The 21,928-nt window shown below is 37.6% G+C and overlaps 7 protein-coding genes across 7 annotated transcripts in view; 3 read left to right on the forward strand and 4 right to left on the reverse strand.

Annotated features, from left to right (window-relative positions):
- Positions 1 to 563, forward strand: part of GGI43DRAFT_426718 (uncharacterized protein) — a gene marked incomplete at both ends in the record, with an annotated part of 2,282 nt that extends 1,719 nt beyond the window's left edge. The window contains one exon of the mRNA XM_083208703.1: positions 13 to 563. Coding sequence (XP_083055032.1) covers positions 13 to 563 — 551 coding nt within the window. The remainder of the gene's footprint in view (positions 1 to 12) is intronic.
- Positions 564 to 6,533: 5,970 nt separating this feature from the next.
- Positions 6,534 to 7,626, reverse strand: GGI43DRAFT_426719 (NmrA/HSCARG family protein; the record flags this gene model as incomplete). Its single annotated transcript, XM_083208704.1, has 2 exons — positions 6,534 to 7,144; positions 7,209 to 7,626. The coding sequence occupies 2 exons, from the start codon at positions 7,624 to 7,626 to the stop codon at positions 6,534 to 6,536; spliced, it is 1,029 nt and encodes a 342-aa protein (XP_083055033.1).
- Positions 7,627 to 8,394: 768 nt separating this feature from the next.
- Positions 8,395 to 9,400, forward strand: GGI43DRAFT_389035 (SDR family NAD(P)-dependent oxidoreductase; the record flags this gene model as incomplete). The annotated part of the gene is made up of 2 exons (XM_083204139.1): positions 8,395 to 8,467; positions 8,559 to 9,400. 2 exons carry the CDS (start codon positions 8,395 to 8,397, stop codon positions 9,398 to 9,400), a joined length of 915 nt encoding a protein of 304 aa, XP_083055034.1.
- A 2,309-nt stretch (positions 9,401 to 11,709) lies between these two features.
- GGI43DRAFT_419353 (uncharacterized protein) lies at positions 11,710 to 12,643 on the reverse strand. Its single transcript, XM_083207663.1, has 2 exons — positions 12,514 to 12,643; positions 11,710 to 12,437 (listed from the first exon to the last, which is right to left on the reverse strand). Exon 2 carries the CDS (start codon positions 12,401 to 12,403, stop codon positions 12,161 to 12,163), a length of 243 nt encoding a protein of 80 aa, XP_083055035.1. The 5' UTR covers positions 12,404 to 12,437; positions 12,514 to 12,643; the 3' UTR covers positions 11,710 to 12,160.
- Positions 12,644 to 14,357: 1,714 nt separating this feature from the next.
- GGI43DRAFT_432958 (ubiquitin-conjugating enzyme/RWD-like protein) lies at positions 14,358 to 15,259 on the forward strand (the record flags this gene model as incomplete). Its single annotated transcript, XM_083209667.1, has 4 exons — positions 14,358 to 14,458; positions 14,730 to 14,775; positions 14,884 to 14,913; positions 15,047 to 15,259. The coding sequence occupies exons 1-4, from the start codon at positions 14,415 to 14,417 to the stop codon at positions 15,257 to 15,259; spliced, it is 333 nt and encodes a 110-aa protein (XP_083055036.1). The 5' UTR covers positions 14,358 to 14,414.
- A 1,235-nt stretch (positions 15,260 to 16,494) lies between these two features.
- GGI43DRAFT_419354 (uncharacterized protein) lies at positions 16,495 to 16,735 on the reverse strand. The gene has a single exon (XM_083207664.1). The coding sequence runs from the start codon at positions 16,725 to 16,727 to the stop codon at positions 16,527 to 16,529; it is 201 nt and encodes a 66-aa protein (XP_083055037.1). The 5' UTR covers positions 16,728 to 16,735; the 3' UTR covers positions 16,495 to 16,526.
- Positions 16,736 to 17,564: 829 nt separating this feature from the next.
- On the reverse strand, positions 17,565 to 19,331 carry GGI43DRAFT_419355 (MFS transporter). Its single transcript, XM_083207665.1, has 4 exons — positions 19,141 to 19,331; positions 18,723 to 19,070; positions 18,515 to 18,658; positions 17,565 to 18,440 (listed from the first exon to the last, which is right to left on the reverse strand). The coding sequence occupies exons 1-4, from the start codon at positions 19,236 to 19,238 to the stop codon at positions 17,672 to 17,674; spliced, it is 1,359 nt and encodes a 452-aa protein (XP_083055038.1). The 5' UTR covers positions 19,239 to 19,331; the 3' UTR covers positions 17,565 to 17,671.
- Positions 19,332 to 21,928: the final 2,597 nt, after the last annotated feature.

A 21,928-nucleotide genomic window follows, 5' to 3' on the forward strand; every position in this document is an offset into this window, starting at 1 on the left:
CTGGGCCTCAAGGTGCCACTGGGCCTCGAGGTCCCGAAGGTGCCACTGGGCCAGCAGGAGCCACTGGGCCTCAAGGTGCCACTGGGCTTCAAGGTGCCACTGGGCTTCAAGGTGCCACTGGGCTTCAAGGTGCCACTGGGCCTCAAGGTGCCACTGGGCCTCGAGGCCCTATCGGTCCCCAAGGTCCCCCTGGTTCCGGGTCAACGGGTTTCACGGGCCAATACGGGTACCTCGGCTGCTACATCGCGAGTAACGATGGCACCTACGGCCTAACTCCATACGCTTCACAGCAGGTTCTCACAACCTCGATCGACGACTGCGCCAATATCTGCTATGGTTTGCCGTCGGGCCCAACACTGTACTTCACTCTGGGAACCGACACGACTACAGGCGACTCCATCTGCACTTGTGGTGATATCCTTGTTGCCTATAACTACCCAAATACCGGGCTCGAATTTCAATGCAATACGCAATGCAACTTCTCGGACAATCCGACAACAGAACAATATTGCGGCGGAACATATTCTGGGATTCCTACTGTTTCTCTTTTCGGTGCTATATAGATAATATTTCTAATACTATATTAATTAATATTCTAATACTACATTTTTCTAGCTGGGCAAACTTGGGAAAAAGTGAAGGCCAAAGCAACAAGCGCGATATAACCCTAACTAACAGACGAGGTAGATACATCCACTTGAAGCTGAGGGAGCTAAGTGAAAACCTTTGCCGTTCAATACACAGACAGTCCGAATGGCTGCATATATATATGATGTCAAGGTCTAAGTTGGATACACGAGAGGTAGGGCAATTTGAGAATAGATGGGCTGAGGAGTGGCTATTGATCCGCGGTATGCGCCCAATAGCTATAAGGACAGGAGATTCCTCGATCGTCAAGCAAACAACCTACCCACCACGAGCTTTACATCTGGTGAGAGGCCAAAGCGCTGCGACGGCAGCATGAGGATAGCCCGTCGCCGAGATGGACCATGGTTAGAGCCTATATCAAGCATGGCGACGGTATCATCAAGTTCCAAGGAGACAGTACATAGGAAAGCCATATTCTTCGTCCAAATAACGATCAAAAGCAACATCTGCGACTGTTTATACGCATTCTTCGTTGTTGAATTTATACGCTCTTACGACAATCTACCTATCTCTCATGATGCTCATGTGCCTTATGTTTGGGCTCTTCCTGAGCTTAGGCTATGCCACTGGGCTCCAACGGCCGAACCTCGACATTTGGGATTTGGACGTGTCGTGTCAGGTTTATCGGCCGGTCCTACAAAAAGCTTGCAACGACGTCGCAATTTTGGCACACAAGGCCCTGGAAGACGTCAAATATGTTCGTTAACCTCAACCGGATGAAAGTGAACCACAAGAGAGAGCCAAGTGGGACCACATTCCAAGAGCTGTCAGGGCCATGTTTAGTTTCAACCCGAATGCAAAGGGGCTACTGATTCAGATGCGAACGAGAGGTACATGAATAAAATTCTGAGTAAGGCATATTAGACGTAATATAACAGCAACTAATTACTACCCAGTTATCTTTATAAATAAAAATCAAGGGTTAGAATTAATTATAGTTAAAGCTAAGGTAAGTTTAATACTTACTTTTAATACTAGTAAAATATATAATCTAAACTTTAGTAATAAACTTATATTTAAATAATAATATTACTAAAGCCCTAGTGTAATATAATAAAATATAAAATTTAAGATTAATAAGATAAATATATAAAAACTTAATAATAATAAAAGAATAGTAGAAATAAAAGTTCCTAGACTAAAAAAATATTATATAAGCTTTTTAATTAAAAGCTTGTTAAGAAAAAAAAGGCTTTGTATTTAATTTTAAAAGTAAATAATAATAAAATACTTGTATTAATAAGAAATAAAAAAATTATAATATAAATAATAAATACAAAACTTTAAAAAGAAAATAAATTATTTAAAATAATAAGTAATATTATTTATAAGTTACTTTCGGGTTAAAAACTTTAATTATTATCTTTACTAGTATTAAAATATTTGATTTTATTTAATATACTTATAAATTTAAAAGAAAACTAAAGTATTATAGCTGTGTTATATAATATTTTACTTATAACTAAAAGCTTTAGTAGTAATTAAATAATTTAAAAAAGCTATTTTTAATATTCAAACTAAGTTTCTTAATACTATTAATACTGTAATTAAATTTTATATTTTTATAAATTAGCTACTAGTGTAATCTTAGCTGTCTTATATAATAAACTATTTATTACTTAATTACTTAATATTAATATAAATAATACTTTTTATAAATAATAGCTTTTAAAAAATATAATAAAATTATTAAATTTATTTATATTAATTTTTAATCTGCTTTAATAGTTTTTTTTAAAAGTATTATTTTCTTAGTTATTAATATCAAAGTATTACAAGATATTAGATTACTTATTAGAATTTCTTAGCTCTTTAACCCTCCTCTTATTATTACTCTAATTAATACATGCACCTTTATACTGGTTTCTAGGTCGGATATATAAAAGTGCTAATACTAATAAAACTAATACATATACTATTTTCCACTGGCTTAAAAGTATATAAGAGCAAAGTTCACTTATTTTTAAAATTATAATATAAAACATTTAATATTCTAGGTAAGCTAATACAAGTTAAAATACTAGACTACTAGCAGTTTTATATACTATTATTATACTTATATAACTTTAATACTTTTACCCCTTAGTATTACATAAGTAAACTATTTAAAAATTACTAGTATAATATATATAACTAACTTATAATATAAAAAACATAAAGTAAATTATTTAAATATTTTTAAGCCGCTTTTAATAACACTTTCTAGGCTAATAATACTAAGAGAACAGGTTAAATATATTACTAATTACAAGGCTAAGATATAATAAAATTATAATTATATTATTTTAGAGAACTAGGGGCAGAAAGGCTTTGCCAAGTGGTATAAATTATTTAATTTAATTTAATAAACTAGTATTAAATAGTTTCCTAGAAAAGAAAAATTAAGTACTTAAGAAGTTTAGGGTATAGTAGGCTTCTTGTATTAAAGAAACTTGTTTCAGGCCTTAAGGTTAGGGATATATATTTTTAAGTTTTTATTAAAAAGCTTGCTTATTTACCTCTAGAAGCAGATTTTTAATTTACTAGTAAAAAGCCTGCTAAGAATTTATTTTAAAAGTAAATTTTTAATTTATTACTATTATAAATATAACTTTAAAAATAAATTTTTAATTTACTATTATTATAAATATAATTTTAAAAATAAATATTTAATTTATTATTAAAAAACTTATTAAAAATTTATTTTTAAAAATAAAATTTTAATTTATTATTAAAAAACTTATTAAAATTTTATTAATTTATATTAAAGTTTATAATTTAAATTTTAAATTAATTAATTAAATTATTTAAATATTTATTATTAATTTATTTAATATTATATTTAATTAATTTTTTTTTTATTTTAAAAATTTAATATATTAATATTATTATTTTTAATTTTTTAAAATAATAATTAATTTTTTTTTTATTATTTTTATAAATATTATAATTAATATTATAATAAGTAATTTAATTAAAAATTATATATATATATTTTTTTAATAATATTAATTTATATATTTTTTTTAATAATAAATATTTTAAAATAATATTATATTTTTTATTTTATTTAATATAATAATTTTTTTTTAATAACTTAGTTTATTATAAAAATAATAATTCTTTTTTAATTTATTATTTTTTTTATAATTTTAACTTTTTATAAAATTAATATTATTTTTTTTATATTTTATTATTAAATTATATAATATATTTTTATTTTTTATTTTAATTAATTTAATATTTAAAAAAAAATTAATTATATATTTTAAATAATATTTATTTTATTTAATATTTTAAAATATATTTTTAATTTATTATATTTTATTTATTATTTTAAATATTTTATTTAAATAATTTTTAAAATTTTTATAATTAATAAATATTTTAATAATTTAAGCTTATTATTTTATAAAAGTTTTATTTTTATATTTTTAAAAAAAAAATTAAATTAAATTATTATAATATTTTTTAAAATTTTATATATTAAATTTATTTTATTTTTTTATTTAATATAAAAATAATAATAAAATAATATTTAAAATATATATAAATATTAAAAAAAAAATTTAATATTTATTAAATTTTAAAAAATATTTTTATAATTTTTTTAATTTACTTATTTAAAATTATAATATTAATAATTAATATTATTATAATTATTATTATTATTATAATATTTTAAATATTTTATATTTTTTAAAATTATTTTTATAAGATTATAATAATTAATTATAAAATAATTATAATTATTATATTATTAATATATTAAACTAGTTATTTTTAATTAATTATTTTAAAAGTTTTAATTTATTAAATAATAAAAATTATTTTTATTTTATTATTATTTTAATTATTTTTAAATAATATAAATATTTTTTTTATTAAAATATTTTTTTAATATTATTACTAGTAAATAAAATTTAATAAATAATTTTTTAATTTTAATTTTATATTAATAATTAATTATTTAAGTTATTTTAATAAATATAAAAAATTAAAACTTATATATTCAATTAAATATTTATTTATATTATATTTAATAATTAAATATATTAAAATATATTTAATTTATTTAATAGTTAATTATATTAAATAATTTCTAATTAATAAAAATAATAATATTTTAATTTATTTTTATTTATTTTATAAGCTTATTATTATAATTATAAAAGTTAAATTATAATATTAATATAAATATATATATTTATTTTTAAAAATTTACTTATTTTTTAATAAAATAATAAAAATATAAAACTAATATAATATAATTAATATATATTTTAAAGAAATTATAATATAATTAATTAATTATAAGAAAAATAATAAGTTAAAATATTTTATAATATTAAAATAATAAATAATAGTATTTTTAAAAAAATAATTTATTATATAAAAATATTTATTATATTTATTAATATAAGTTAAATAATTAATTATTAATAATATAATATTATTAAATATAAGTAATATTTTATTTTTAATTAAATAATATATTTAAATATTTAATTATATATTTTATTTTATTTACTAGTATAAATATATATATTTATTTTTAAAAATTAATTTACTTATAATAATATAATAAGAATATAAAAATAATATATTATATAATAGTTTTTTAATTAAATTAAATTATTATGAAATTTAATAGTTCTTATTATAAATTATTTTATAAAATCAATAATTTATAAGTTAAATTATTTAAATTATTAATAATTTAAATAATTTTTTATTAATTAATTAGCTAGTTTTTTAATAATTTAATTTTATTTACCTTGTAAGCCTGTTATTATAATTATAAGAGTTAAATTATAATATATATAAATTATATAAATTATATATATTTTTATATTTAATTAATATTAAATTTTTATAATTTAAATTAAATTAAATTCTTTTTAAATTAAAATTATATTATTTGAAATTCTTATTTTATTTTATAAAATAGTTAATAATTTAAATTTAAAAAAAAAAAACTATTTATTAAATAAATTTATTTTATTTAAGTATTAAGTTAATTTAACTTATTACAAGACTTAAGTTTATTTTATTATTATAGTAAGTAATTGCTAATTATTATTTTTATATAATTACTAGTTACCCTTTATCCTGCTAGCGCTTAAAAATCTGTTATATAAAATTAAATACTGTTTACTAACTGCTGAAAATAATACATGCCAGGGCTATAGTCCCGGTGTGGAGAACTATTTACCCGGTAGTTATTTACAGGGAATCAGGTTTCCCTACGGCCTCCCTGGCCCTAGCACAGGCCAGACTTCGGAACAGAAGCAGGTTCACGTGTCTGGACAGAAATCATCCCATCAGTAGAAGGATAAACAGAAAGATCGCAGGGACGCCCCTGACTAGACTTTAACGCAAAGCGTCGCTGGCGGGCTGCATGGTCAGACCTTCCCTCTTCGCCTATAACAACAGCGCAGTCCTCCCGGGTCCTGATTTCTGCGGCTCCATGAAAGAGAAGGCCAAGAAACGCCTAGGCACCATTAACAGGGAAATTAGTCTGAATACCTGCTTGTTAATCCACTGGTTATTTAACTGGAATAGTTCAGAGCTTCGCATCTAGCCAATACATGTTATGTATACACATAAACGCAATTTTCCATATCGTAAAGCATAGTTGTCAGTCACTACGTGGCCCCATTCAAATGCATGCATGGGAATTATGTCTATATCCATAGCATGATTATACAAATAGCGGTAACGTTGTAAATCGTCGTAAGGATGGATTTGGCAAGCATATGTTATCTATCTAGTCGCTTCTGGATGCGACTCTTGACATACGCTATCACAATGGCTATCGGGAATTGTAACAAGCCGATGTGACACTATTCTGTAAGGAGACTTCAACCAACAACTTAAACGAGAAATTCCCTAGCAATTTCACACTACATAGGATCCCCGAAAATCCCGGTCTTAAGAACAGGAGGACGCTTCTGCGTAGAATAACCATCAATCCGCATCCACTGCTCGATGCTTCGTATCCGGTTGGGGTGAATTCTGTCGAGGCGGTTGTAGTCTTTCGTCCATATACCAGTGTTACCACCACTCTCCTGCCATATGGTGTACCAGGGTACCAGCTGGCCTGCCATGGTCATCAACGTGGGGTCATCAAAACCCGGTGACCCAGCCATGCCAATTTTAGTCGCAGGCCAAGTTTTGGCCACTTCTGACAGGCTGGAGGGCTCGAAGCGTGCTGGCTCTCCAGTGACAGCTGTAAAAGCCGATGCCACCATGTCGCCACTTGTGTGCGCAATAGCAATGCTAAGCAAACCACCCTCAAACTCCTGTGGGTGCTCAAGAATATACCGAGCAAACCACGCGAGATCCGCTAAAGCCACAAAAGGAATAGCGCCTTCCGACCCGATTGGCATTCTGAAAACGTATGTTCCATCTGCACACTTGGTAGGCGACCAAGCAGCGAGGAAAGCTTCGGGGTATGGTCCGGTTTCCAGGATGCTCCAGTTCATCATATCAGTGGGCTGGGCTTTTAAATATTCTATGCATTTGATAAGAACAGGCACGATGCACCTAAAAATTCCGGTAGCCACTTTTATACTCACCACAGACTTTTTTCTTAGCATCAACGAAGGGCACTCGATGCGCCGGGTCATAGCCGGACCTCTTAGACACATACGGCAATGAGCTATACACGAAATGGGAGACTCCAGACCAATACGCAATTTCGTACATCCGGATGCCCCAGTAAAGCTCAGCCTTCTCGCCGATGGCGAAGCCATTAGTATTGACGAAGCAGGCGTGTACCCCTCGAAATGCTGAAACAAGAACCGCTTCATCGTAACAATTCCCTTCGAGCAATTCAACAAAACGCAATGCAGACAATGCCACGCACTCCTCCGATTTTATATCGCGGGACATGACTTTGATCAAAAAGCTGCCGCTTTTCGCAAGCTCCCGCACAACTGCCAAGTTCTGAGCTCCGGCACCACCAAGTACGAGGACTACTTTTTGATTGGACATTTTTTCTTGGAAGAAAACCAAATAAAGCGCTGTAGAAGGAGTTTTTCTTCGATATACAGCGGCTTAATATACTTGGTTCTAGAAGTGGCATATGGACCTAGTAAGAGCTTGTGCTTCGTGCTTTCCACGATTATTAAATGGCTGAGTACCTAGTAGGTGGGATGCATCCCACCGGACAACAGCTGCAAATTTCGCCTCATTAGAGCAGTAGGATTGTAAAATACTTGATATCTACGCTAAAGCATGTGGATATCATAATAGAATTGGAAATGGTCCACTCGGGGCCTCTTAGTAAAAGTCCCGATGCAGTGTGGGGCAGCCCAAGCGTGGAGATTCAAACTCACCACAGAGCCGTGAGGCCCGCCCATGTTTATTAATAACGTGTCTAAGGTGTCCTAAACTGCGTAGGTACCACATAATTAATAAACACTCCATTTATTGCTATGTGAGATAGACATCAATTGTAACCCGGGTGAAAGAAGCGCCTTTGCGAAAGTTGAATTTCTAAACAAGCCGAATAACTTGAGCTGACCCACTGCTCTATCTGTAAGCCGTGATACTTGTCGCGTGACAAATCCAACGTCAAGTTTCATCTGTCTGTGATGTTTCTGCGGAGGGACAAGTATGATAGTAGTATAACTGTCATGAAGCTGGTATGCCTTATAAATACCCCTTGTCATCGCTCAACGCCGGGCTAGATTACATCCCGTCTTTTTTTGGAGCATCTCATCAGAAACTAAAACAAGTTAGACTTGCCGTTTGCTTAAGATGGAGGCCCTCGAAGCGCGCAATCTCTTCTCCGTTAACGGGCTGGTGGCAGTCATTACAGGGGGTGGGAGCGGTAAGTGTCAACCCTTTGGGGTTTTCATGGGTTTCCAGGCGCCCGGCCGGGTTATAGATTTAAAAAGTTTCGCTCACTGAACAGATAATAGGTCTCGGAAGAACTTTGGCCCTGGCCCTGGACGCTAATGGTGCGTCCAAGGTGTTTGTTATCGGTCGCAGAGAAAGCAAGCTTCAAGAGACAGCTTCGTTGGCCCTAAAGGGTTCCATCATTCCCGTCGTGGGGGATGTGACATCGAAAGAATCGTTGAAAGCTGCAGTCGAGAGGGTTGCGGCTCAGACAACTCACATTGACCTTCTCGTAGCAAACAGCGGTATCATGGGACCTTCCGGCGCTCCTCCCCCCAAACCAGACGGCAGCCCCGCTACTGTGGCGGAGCTCCAGGAGTTTCTTTGGACCCCTTCGCTCGAAGAATTTTCTCAGGTCACGGACATAAATTTCACAGGAGCCTTTTATACCTCCGTCGCATTTCTGTCCTTGCTCGACGCGGCAAATGGCAAACGCTTACCTCCAGTTAGCGGGATTCTCTCGCCCCCTCGGCCCCAGATAATCATCATGAGTTCTAATGCCGCCTTTATTCGCCAAGTCAGCGTTGCCGGTTATGCGTATGGCGGGTCTAAGGCGGCGGCGACATTGCTCACTAAGATGCTCTCGACTACGCTACTTGGACATCACATTCGTGTTAACGGCATTTCTCCAGGCCCTTACCACTCCGAGATGACTGACTTCATCTATGAGGCCTCCGGTATAGATGGTAAAGGTATCTCCGATGGCTCCTTTTCGAAGGAATTTATTCCGCTCACGAGGTCTGGTGCTCCTGAAGACATCGCTGGTGTTATACTATGGATGGCGGGCGCGGCGGGTGGTTATCTCAATGGTAGCATCATTGTTACTGATGGAGGAAGACTCTCGGCTATGCCGTCTTCATATTGATCACTTTCCTTGGGGCAATACGCAACGGAAACCGCCGTTCATTCTTTAACACATGTACAGAAAAAAAAAAAAAATAAAGAAAAAAAGGGTCGGCTTAGATTAGCTGAGCCTTTAGTTCATCCTCTTTAAGATTTCTGTTCCCTCATACGCGGCTAATCGTATGGTCTGTAGTACTACGTTTTTCCTTTTTACATTGCCTAAAAAGAGTCTGTTGCTGAAGGAGCGTCTAGAGACTGTAATTTTGTCGATGTGTCGAATAATGTCTCAAAATCCTTGATTAATAGCCAGAAATGCGATCCAAATAGTGGAGCAATTGCTCTTCCATACTAATATTGCTAGATGTGTGAACGTATTCAATATATCTCAATAAAATTTCAAGTTGAGGAGATATTTAGGAATGGGAGGGTGGAAGCCACTATATTTAATCTGCCTAGCGGATCCATTGTAGATGATATTTCTATCACTTAACGCTTTACTAAAATGGTTGATCTACAGATTCTAGAGGATGCAGATAATGCAATGCTTACTGCTATGCTCACTACTTTGCCGCGGAGTTTCAGTCGAAGGCTGACGCTATCGCTCATAGCATCGTTTACAGCATCGCTCCAGAGCGTAGGACTAATACTCTTTTGATGAGGAGAAGATGAATAAAGATAAATGCGATGATGAAGTGAAACCTTACATCCCCAGAGTAGAGTTGCATCATACCAAACAAGACAAAGACCCATTGCAGTCAGCTTTTACACAACATAATGTCCACCCCGAACGACGATGCCACATAATAGGGGCATGTGGATGTCTGTGAGCTGATAAGCTTCGCACCCCCGAAACTACAACTGCCACGCCACATCCTCCACCGCCTCCTAGCTGAGCGCTCTGGGCATGGAGATTTCGAATAATACCACGAGAGGTTCTGACACGATGCCCGCCCCTAGCGCAAGTGCGGAAAACCCAAGGACACAGGGCCACTTCGTCAAATGCCGGATGGTCCGGCCTTTCCTAACGGAGGTTCCCGAGAAAGACTACACCAGGGGAGTCAGATATTTAGACTACCTGCTCGGCCCCAAAGGCTATAAGGCCTTCCGGAAACTAGTGGAGGACACAAGCCACTACGGCCTCCCCCCCAACCCCCAGATTGACACGCACACTGACATAGACTGAACCCCTTTTCCTTTGTTCAGAAGACATATAAAGAACGCGGGTCTGACCCTAGCGGCTCCTACCGACCTAGTGCTCATATGTGGACTTTGTAACTAGCTTACGTAGTGGTCCTTAATAATAAAACAAACATCTAAGCTTGATAGCCTCCTATGATGCTAATCATACCTGATTATACTCACAGTCAACTATGTAACCGTAACTAGTAATTCCGGGGAGCAGCCGTGACTCAAATATGACAATTCCAGCAGACTTCATGCGGGTTGAGGTGTCCATAGCATTAGGGTGGCATGTTATTTTCGACACGTATTCCAAACGGATGAAAAATGCAAAGTCGTCAACGATGAAAGCTACGCTTGATGGCTCGGAATTCCGAAAGTCTTGTCGCTTGCTTAGTACAACTTTGTCTTCCCGGGATAGCAGCTTACTCAGTCAATAAAATGACGCTGCTGAGACATCAGGGAACGATATTTCCGTTGTTGCCGAAGCAACATAATACCACATGAAGGGAGAAGAACTGTAAAAGTCTAGGGTAAATCAATCTAAACCAGAAAATGCACTACTTTATCTTTGTTTTCTCTCTTCGACCACTTTACCTTTCTTTATATATACTTTTCATGTTAGACAGCTGTACGCGGCGGTATATGTTTTATTGCCATATTATTTACGGCACTGGACAACAAGGAAAATGGCAGTTCAAGCGGCTCATGGAGGACACAAAACTATCCGCGACAACGTGCCAAAGGAGGACCCGGTGGCACATGCGCCGCTCAGCGGTCGTGTTTGAGGCCGGCGGATACAGCTGTAACGTAGCTGTGCGACTAAAGGTGTATGTTGACGGAGCACGATCTGGCCCCGAGATATCCCTATCGTTGTCGACTGCGAGGTGAGGTGATGACCGTTGTTGGTTCGGATGGCCTTGTGCGATTTCAAGGTGAAGCATTTGGTATTCACTGTAGTGCTGTGCCTTCCTTATTTTGTACTTGGAAGTACCACTTTCCTTAATGGGAAATTTACTGCGATGTAATTGGTTTGTAATCCGGGTCTGTTTAGTCCCGCCCATTTACATAGTATTAATTTAGCACAGCCTTCTTGGTGGCGGTGTCAGCATCCTCCCGATCCGGATCGGGGTAGCCGTTTCACAATTACGGCCCAATTAGGCGAATTGATCTGTCACCTGAGCCTAACCTTCCTCTCGATGAACCTGATCATAACCTTTAATAAAACGCACTTTAGATTTTCAATCCTTCATCCTAGCATTTAGGGTATATTTTGACTACTCCACTGCAAAGGGCAGGACACTCAAAATTTGCTTGTTCGAAGTTGCATAGCGCTCTTCCCATTGACCAAGGGAGTAGCTCGTCTCATATGTATGACAGTTTGAGTCACTGTATAAGTTCACTTCTAAATTCATTGCGCCAGATTTATGAATCATATTACTGTGTGTGCCGAACACTGCAGATTGTTGGATGTCGAAACAGTTGTTAAGGCGGGTATAGCACTGGTTTGGCGTAGGGCAGATAGTCGAGCTACCTGATACACCGACGTCCAGGTCAAAATTCGTGGTTCCTCTCTTGGCAGTGGTTGGAGGCCAAACACGCTTCACCCAAAATAGTTGGCCATCCGAAGTGGTGTTGAAAAACCATTCCGGATTGCGCAGGAAGTTCGCCTGCTAGAATGGTATGGCGTGGCAATGGGAAAGTCATTGTCGGCAGTCTTCTCTGGAGCAACCAGGCTGAAGTCAAGGATAGGAGCAGGGGTGCGCGCAGCCAGAGAGACCAGGAAGGGACCTAGGCTGCCAATGACGGCCAAAATAGGAAGCATGGTGTTGAGGTAAGATGGCATAAAAGGGGGTGTTGAGGCAAAGAGAGCTAAGCACCTAAAAATGTTGGAGAAGCGACATTACCATAGATATTCATGGAGAACACGGATAAAGCTGTTTATGTAGGGCTTACCTCGTATATACATCAGGAAGGTTTATATAGCTCCGGTACAGGTCTGATAATCGAACTTTGATCCTAGCTTTGCCTATAGTCAGTAGTCGAGTCAGGAGTTGTCTATAGTCCTTAGGACCTTTGCCAATCAATTAGCTATGAATTATGGTGAATAAAGATAAAAGTCCGAACAGTATGGAATCATTCTAAGCGATAATTGTGGCTAAATCCACTAGGGCCACGGTCCCGTTTCGGGGACCGAATTGTCCCGCCCAGTCTTCTTTGGATCTGGCTAGCCCCGCCGTTCAATAGAGTGGGTCCATAGTTCGTTTTTGCTGCCACTATGGCTCAAAATAATTACCTAGGGCGGAGAAATTATTAAGGGTGGAGAAATTATTAATAGGGCCGCCAGCATTAAGCAGCATCGTCAACTGCCGTGTAAAGACATTCTAGGGATTTAGTAATGATTCATGATAACCTAAAGGGGGAGATACTATGCAAATGCTATATAGTACTGCATGGTCATTATAAAATCCATTTAGTACCAAAACGTACAAGTTTCAGCGTTAAGTGATAAACGCATGATCACAACGTCCAGGTAACCTTACTGAACGTTGGAAAATCAAATTATGAAAAGTCGCTCTTGTTAGAATTTGGGTAACTATTGGGTCGGGCTGCTTTTCTTCTTCCAATGGTAATGCTGAGCCACTATGTCCCCATCAGTACCAGTACTACAGATGACGGTCACTCTGCCATATCCTGCTGTGGATCTGTGCCCTCTTTGACATTACTTGGAGAAGCTTAATAATAAGGGCAAATGTAGCTCAATCTTACGTGTCCTCTGCTCCCCTCAGCGCGTTATTATGCCAAGCTTCTTTATTTCCAAACACTGATTCCACATCTTCTCCGTGGGCAATGTAGCCAATAAAAATCAAGAGTCAACTACAGGCTCACCAAGCCTTATCTCAAAATTTGCATATCGGCTGCGTAATATTGCCCATGAATGACGATTCATAATCATTCTGTATATGAATTATACCGCGCCTCAAGCTGCGCGACCCGCTTAGGGCATCAAACTGGGAACATCACTCTTCCATCGGCCTGTCGTACTGTACCTGCATTTGTTCTCTTTACTGCTTTATTGTTACGACCTGTACTGTAGCATTATGGTCCGTGTAAGACCATAGCAATGACGTGCTTAGTGTGCCTGAGGGACGAAATGTTTGGCATGTATAGTATTTAGGCTGCTCAGTAATGTTACGGTCCCAGCCTGGCGTCAAATTCGCAATGTGTGGCCGAGACTGCCGTTCATGGTGACGTGGTCGCCAGGTTGTATATAATGCCGATGCTGTAATTACTACGGCTGTTTGTCACTGCTAGCGCTTACATGTTTCTCTCAGCTTTCCCACAGCCCGTACATCTTCTCATCCAACTGTGACTCTTACGTTGAGCTCTGCGACTCTGTAACTCGCTGTTCTGTCTGCTCCGTTCGCTTGGAAGACGTTAGCCGTACACACTGGCATTGTGAGGTCGGTGACGACGGCATCATTGTGATGCCAGGCCTGGACGACCTTTTGGTGGCTACCGCTACTCATTACTCCCACTGTGCCTTTCTCTTCTCTTCCTTTCCAACCCCTCCACTTTGCTTCAACATACAAACTCGACCTGCACAGGACCGCCATCAGGAACTCTGCACCCCCGATTAAATAAAGCCACTTCCTAGTGCTCTGGACTTGCAGACGGTCGCCTTTCATCGTCTCAAACGTCCGCCTAGGCTCTTTTGATTATTCTTCGCCCGTGAGATACAGCGCCTCAGTATTGTGACCCGACCAGTCAGGAAGCAAATACTGACGCCAGCCTGCCAGCCTCGATCCGAGATCAATCTTCCACCACCCTCTTAGATACCACATACCCTCATCACAATGGCCCTGAAGCGCATCAACAAGGAGCTCAAAAACCTCGGCACGTAAATCTCCCCTCTCCCGCCTTCCCTTCCCTCTCCTCCGTCCCCTGGCCCTTGCTCTCCGCCTTGGTGCCCTCTCTGGCTACTTTCGTCAGGAGTGTCGTCGTTTGCAGCCCAAGCCGTTGTGTGAGGTAGGGCTATGCTGTGCGGGGGTCTCATCAGCTCAACGGCATGGGCTTGATGTCCGACTTCTGGAGTGTCTGGCATGTCTGGCACCAAGTCGCACTTGGTTTTGAGCGTTGAGTTATGTATGCTGACTTTGTCAACCGACTAGTGACCTGCCCTCATCCTGCTCTGCTGGTCCTGTTGGAGAAGATCTGGTAAGTCGGCAGCTTTGTTTCCGTGCGTCAACTCCGTCGGAGGATGACTATTATTCGTGTGGAGCGACAACGATGTTGTGTAAGGAGATAAACTAACATGTACTGCAGTTTTACTGGCAAGCTACTATTATGGGACCCGTGAGTTGATACCCATGGATTCTAGGCATAGCTTTGTTTGGTCCAGATGATACTTTGTCGCTAAGGATAAATAAAGAAATGGCCTTGCCGACAACGCCGTTTTGACAAGATGGACGACTAACGACCAACATAGGGTAATTCGCCATACTCAGGAGGCGTCTTCTTCCTGAAGATCCAGTTTCCTAAGGATTACCCCTGGAAGGCCCCGAAAGTCAACTTCTCTACCAGAATCTACCACCCTAACATTAACAGCAACGGCAGCATCTACCTCGATATTCTTCGAGAGGGGTGGAGGTCTACTCTGACTATTGCCAATGGTAGGCTATTATTTTACCCATCTCAATGAAAAAACATTCTGTAAAATCAAATTCGCTGACATGAAAATCATCTTACCGTCCTGCTTTCTATCTGTTCTATGCTGACGGACCCGAACCCCAATGATCCCCTTGTACCTGAGATTGCGCACGTGTACAAGACCGATCGGCCCCAGTACGAGGCGATCGCTCGGGAATGGGCCCGCAAGTACGCCGTCTAGGCAATACCGAACGGTTTCTTTTAGGGTTTTGATTGGGCTGGGGGTTTGAAGTCCTCTATCAAGCAATGATGGTTCTGCATGTTTGGCGAGCCTCTACGTTATAAGCTAGTGAGGGGATGATATTCGAAGGCGGACAGTACAAGTTTTCTTTCTTCTCCTTGCTGTTCTATCATCTCTTCGGGTACACCGCGTTTATGATGCTAGGGAGCTAAATTAATCTAAATAGCCCGAGGATATATCAGTTTATACCTAGGTAGTGATAATTCTTAGTATTTGAATATAAAATAAGAAGTCAAACGTTACGGCCGCCTAGTCCCGTATAGAAAGGAATGCATACGGAGTACGTCTACTTAAAATAGATCTCCAAGTATGAATACCTATTAATGTACGGATAAGCCTCTAGGAAGGTAGGTAGAAACCAACATATGAAAGGGTTAGAGGTGGTATCTTACGTCCAAAGAAAAGTGCCAATATAGTCAGGGTTCCATATTCGCTTTCGAATTGTTCCATCAATGGTGTCAACGCAACGGCATTGAGAACTGCATGAAGGAAGTTGAGGTGGATAAGAGGGAATGTATTTAATCGGTATCTTAAGGTCGAATCAGATCAAACACAATCAACCCAGGTTTCAGAGCACATTGATTACCTGTTGCGAAGGAGATCTTGTCAGGGATCAGAGAGCCCCAGAGCCTCACATCCCAGTAGCCCCAAGAATAAATCCCTGAGTCGAGGGAGGGACCGTACGTCATTGATGTAATATGACTTAATGTCCACATCCATTGGCCGTGCGTTCAACACTTCTTAAGGCCCGGCTAGTTGTTCTGTTAGAAGCAATGCTCCCTAGAACAGTGCCCGTTCGAGTCCCAAGGTACCTGTGGTTGATGGCGTTACAGGGGTTATGGTCCCTATAATAAGACGGCTCAACGGCCACAGCAACACACTCACACACACACACACACACACTCTAACTGAGTCACGGCCACGTCGCGTTATATCGCGTGACCGCAGGTTCCATATCTTTCTATTTAGTTCTTTAAACAATAGCGGTTTAACTACTTTATGCCGTCGATATCTCTTTTTAAGAAACTTTCATTAATACATTTACTTTAGCAAAAAAGAGCAGTACTATATCCAGAGGCACAATATTATATATATATAGAGGACCTGTAGTGTAAGATATATGTGGGGAGTTTATAGGGCTGAGCATTGCCACAGTAGCACATATTCCTATGCCCGAATGCTTTAAGCCAATTAATCCATACGCCATTGAGGCTGCCATATGGATCCTGGCTGGGATTAGTTTATGCCAATGCTGGATTCCAATCAGAATCCACAAGATTACTTTTAAACCAGTTTTCCAGGATCTGTTAAGAGGGTGTTTGTGCTAAAAGTCGATTTGAAACTGTCGATGTTATAATGCGTACGCATACACTCGGATTGGAGGGTGGATGTGCAGTTTTTTAACGTCCAGAAATGGCTTTTGTCATTCTGTTAGAATATAACTGTACTCGTACCTTTTGCGGTATTTCCCTATTAAATGACCACCTTCGTGCACAGCCACAGTTCTGTCCAAAATTGGCTACCCACTATTATTCTGATTTAACAAAAGAGGGACACCTATTTCGCTTTGACAGTATAAGTTAACACTAACAAATTGTTAAATGACGAATCGGGTTCCTATAGTAATAATCGGTTAGCTGTTCTTGGGGCATAAACCGGCAGTTCAGGTTCATATTAGCGGTCGGTCGGTCTTGGTGAACGGGCAATCTTGTCGCAGTCTGGCTCTTTCACCATGGCACGTCTAGAAATATCAGCGCTTTCCCCATTAAGGGAATGGTTGCCCTTGCTGCGGGCGGAGGAAGAGGTGAACCAACCTTTTTGGTCGCAGATATACGTTGTCGTAGTGGCCAACGAATTGCGACCTTCCAGGTTACGAACCAATGGGAGTTAGTGGCCATAATCACTAAAACTCACTTTAGGTCTGGGAAGGAACATGGCACCCCCCTTTGGCGTCAAAGGTGCGTCTAAAATGTTCATTGTCGGGCGTGAGAGAGTAAGCTGCAAGAGACTACCGCCTTGGTGACGAGGGGCTCTATCATTCCCGTCTCTGGAGATATATCTTTGAAGGCATCATTGCGGGTGCATATGATCAAATATATTGTAACCACCCTAATCTAAACTCACCACGGCACTTTCAAACAGGACCCTTTATATGCTCAACACTTATTTTGTCTCCGGCATGTCGTCCTCATCCCATCCCTCCCGGACGTTCTTCGGTATTCTAACAAAGAAGACGGCTACAAACGCCGCAAAGCCGCACATACCAATGCCCAGGTATAGCGCGTTTCTATATCCCTGAACGAGGCTTTGACCTTCGTCATTAGTATAAAGTTCGACCGTTCCGGCAAATCCCAAACCTGTGGCCAGCCCATATGACAACAAAGTGGCGATGAGAGACCCCGCGATTCCTTGCTGTCTGCGTCTGACCGTAGCGCTGGCAATGATCTGTGCTGCGGTGAACATAAAATCCGGCCCAAAAGAACAGAGTATCATAGCAGGGAATTCTTGGGCCCAATAAGTCTGCTGCTCTGGCATGGTCGCAACGAGAACCATCGAAGCACATGTGGCGACCGATCCAATAGCCATAATATACTGAGCCGCCAAATATCTGATCGCTTTCGCGCTCAGTATTGCGGCACAGCAGCCGCCCATGGTAAGAGGCACGTATGCCGCCGATGCTGAAAATATGGTGTAGTGTCGTACGTAGATGTTCCATGCCGTGATATACCAGATACTGATGCCGACACCCATGAAGGTTAGAAAGGCCGAGATTGTCATGGCGGAGAACGAGGGCGAATTCCAGATATTCAGAGGAAGCACCGGCTCTTTGGCAAATTTGTATTCCCACAAGGTAAAAAATGCGAAATGTATGACAGAGACGATGAAGAGCACGTAGATATAAGGCTCGGCCCAACCTTTCACGGATGCCTCTCTAACGCATGGTTAGCAAAAGTTGATTGAGAATTTGGTTGATAAGAAAAGGGATGAGAGGCAAACCGTCCTTACACCCAACAGAAGTTAAAAAGTACCAAGCCCACGACGCCGAAATACGCCCCAATATAGTCAAACTTTCCGTGTGGATCCAAGGCTACCTTCTCCCCGGGTACAGCAAGGAAGAAGAGCCCGAACACAATCGTCCCCAGTATGGCTCTACAGCAGCGGGATCGCCTTAGCACTTCTTGACACGGCACACTTGACTAGAAATGACACTCACAGGAAGAAGAAGATCCACCACCAGGGAGCAAGTTGTCCAAAAAACCCAGAGAATACACTCCCGCCGCCAGCGCCAACGGGTGCCATGGCACCGAAGAGGCCTACGGTGATATTCCGCATTTTCCCGGGAGGGTATGTGGTTGTGAGAAGAGCGATGGCGTTCGGCACGATAAAGGCACCGCCCAAACCGCTGAGAGCCCTCATAATGCTCAAAGATATGACGCTGCGCATGAACCCGGCGATGAGCTGGAAGAGCACCCATATAAAGCCTGCCGCGACCACGGCATTCTTATGTCCGTAGATGGCACCCAGGCGGCCTCCGATGAGGACGAACGATCCTTGCGTCAGACTAAAGGTGTTGAGGACGTGCTCAGTATCGAAAAGTTGTTCGCAATGGTGCGTACAAGGGTCCAACTTACGGATAGGAGGCGACAATCCATACCGCATTTGAGCGCGAGGTGCCAAGTTGTGTTGCTATGTTGGCTGCACCTGTGATCCCAGAACCGTAAGGTATCATCTATGCCGGATGCCATATATCTCAATTAGTTGACTGGGAAAATCCTGGCTGCGGGGTATGAGCAATGTACCTGAAGGAATTGGAGTAGGATAATGCTAAAAGAAAAGAAGATTCCTCTGTAAATCTGGAGACTTTGGCGCGTAGGGTTGGTTTGCTCCGCTGCCTGGCTATCTTCCTTTTGCAAATTATTTGTCTGTGGTGGTTCTAGTTCGGTCCCGGAAATAAGCTGTGATGCGTCTTGCTTCGCTTTTGCAGCTGCGGCGCTCATTTTGAACACTGAAAAAATAAAGGATGTACTTCCCTAAACTGGGGAAAGCTTGGTACAACGAGCCTTATCTTCTACCCTTATAGCACCATTGCGGCCAAGTGATTTAGAACACCAGTCAGGAGGCACGAAAGCAATACAAATGAGCCGAGACGGATTGTGGCATCCCCATCAATCTGCTACCACGTCATCTAATGAGTAAACGTCCGCCTATGTTGTTATTGCCCTGATGGCTCCACCGTCGGCTATGATTTTTAGGCTTGTTCTGGTCCAGGCCTCCCAGGCAAAAAAGTCTCACTCTCATTGCCGTGAGTATGGTCGGAGCGATTATTCACTTTCCCGGGCTAACTCCCGGGCTGACGTGAAACCTGGTGTTGCTCCTTGCTGAGTAATGGATAATATAGCATCAATAAAGACAACAGAAACTAAAACCTGGGATGCTTTTTATCAATTTCGCCATTTAATTGTTCGCTCGCCTATTAAAGAAAAGTTTAAGAAACAAGACTTGCAGTTTGAGCAGCAGTATATTATAAATTATTTTAAGGAAGTTACTTATAATATAATAACCTGGCTTCAGCTATATAAAAAAAGGCTTATTAAAGCTTAGGTTAACTAACACACAAACTTTAGCATAGAAAATTAAAAAATAATAAAAGCTTAGAGAAAACAGATTCTTTTCCCTTAGCTACTTATACTAAAGTTTTTACATAATTTTAATTGACCTTGCATTTATAACACCCCGAAAAGATAATATATTTAATGAATATTGCTATTCGGGCAATAAAAAATTGCTATCCGGGCAATACTTTCACCCTACCTAACTTCTTTAGGCTAAAGGTTCTGCATCTTAACCCGCCCTATTAAAATACAGTGTAAAGTTATAGTAACAAGAACAGTATATAATATTTAAATAGTACTCCTATAGTAATATACTATAAAAATTCCTGAAAAAAATAAAGCTATCACGACTTGTTATTCCTCGGGCTGCGTTGTAGGAATAGTGTCCTTAACAGCGCTGCTTTTAATTACAGCCGCAAGGCTGCTGCGTTGGCTGCTGCTGCTGTGGCTGCGGCCGCGACCTCTCGGCCGCCCCCCCCCCCCCCCGGGATCCTTGTCCCCTAGGAGTTCCTTATATTCGAGATTGTTTTGTAAACGACTGCGAGGATTGTTGGCTTGCCGCTTTAACCTTTAATGCTATGCAAGTACGCTGCACGCTTGCGTTTAGTGTCCTGCCTCCCGGTTGACTAGAGGTTGGCAGGGAAGGCAGCGAGGGCAGGGAAAGTGTTAAAGTTAGCTGAAGGTGGTGATTAACAGGAACTCTGCTATTTTAAGGCAGCCGGGGTTAGCCTTGCAAATTCTTAACTATATCCGGGTTTTTAATATAAAAAAAAAGCTTATTAAAATCCTAGGATATTAAATTAATAATTTTTATATAAAAAATAAAAAAAAAAAAAAATTAAAAGCTTATTTAATTACTAATATAAGTAAATAAAATATTTTATTAATAGCTGTTTTTTAAAATAATTTTTTTAATATAAGAAATATAAGGTAAGGTATATTATTATATAAAATAATATAACATTTTATAAAATAATAATATTATATTTTTTTTATAATAATTTTAATATAATAATATTTTTTTAATAAAAAAATTAATAATAATATAATTAACTTATATTATTAGTAATTTTAATTAAGCTTAGTTAATATATTTTTATTATAATTTTTTTTTAATATATTATTTTTTAAAATAAAATTTATTATTTCTTTTTTAATATTTATTTAAAAGTTTTATAAATATAAAAAAATTAGTTATATTATTTATAAAAAAAGATTAATATTTTAATATATTATTTTTATAAAATTATTTAATTTTTAATTAAATTTATAAAATTATTTAATATAATATTATAAAAATTAATTAATTATAAGAAAATATTTACTTATAAAATAATTTATAATTATATATTAATACTTATTATAAGTAATAAAAAGTTATATTTAAATTTTTTTAAAATTATTTTTTTTTAATATATATATTATAATTTAACTATTATAAAATATATATTTTTAAAAATATTATAAACTAATAAGCTAATTAAAAAAAAATACTTATAAAATTATAAATTATTAAAAATAAATAATTATTATATATATAAATTTATATAAAATATTATTATTAAAATTATTTATTATACTTATTAAATAAAAACTTAAATAATTAATTATTAATATAATATTTTTAAATAATAATTAAATTAATTATTTATAATTTTATTAATTATATAATTTATATTACTTATAAAATCTTTTATATTTTTTTATTAATATAAATTAATTTTTAATTTATAATTTAAAAATTTATTTTATATTTAATTATATTAATAATATAAATTAAAATATTATATATTAATAATTTTTATTT

The sequence above is a fragment of the Trichoderma evansii genome, assembly GCF_050947405.1.
Source record: "Trichoderma evansii strain SZMC 28006 chromosome Unknown GGI43scaffold_50, whole genome shotgun sequence".
In the NCBI taxonomy this organism is placed as follows: Eukaryota; Fungi; Ascomycota; class Sordariomycetes; order Hypocreales; family Hypocreaceae; genus Trichoderma; species Trichoderma evansii.

Coding starts and splice junctions, on each gene's coding strand:
- GGI43DRAFT_419353 (XM_083207663.1), bottom strand. CDS start 12,403: ATGCCATCTTACCTCAACACCATGCTTCCTATTTTGGCCGTCATTGGC.
- GGI43DRAFT_419354 (XM_083207664.1), bottom strand. CDS start 16,727: ATGGCAGCCTCAATGGCGTATGGATTAATTGGCTTAAAGCATTCGGGC.
- GGI43DRAFT_419355 (XM_083207665.1), bottom strand. CDS start 19,238: ATGATACCTTACGGTTCTGGGATCACAGGTGCAGCCAACATAGCAACA. Junction 18,659..18,722: donor TGGTGGATCTTCTTCTTCCT/GTGAGTGTCATT, acceptor CCGCTGCTGTAG/AGCCATACTGGGGACGATTG. Junction 18,441..18,514: donor CTTTTTAACTTCTGTTGGGT/GTAAGGACGGTT, acceptor ACCATGCGTTAG/AGAGGCATCCGTGAAAGGTT.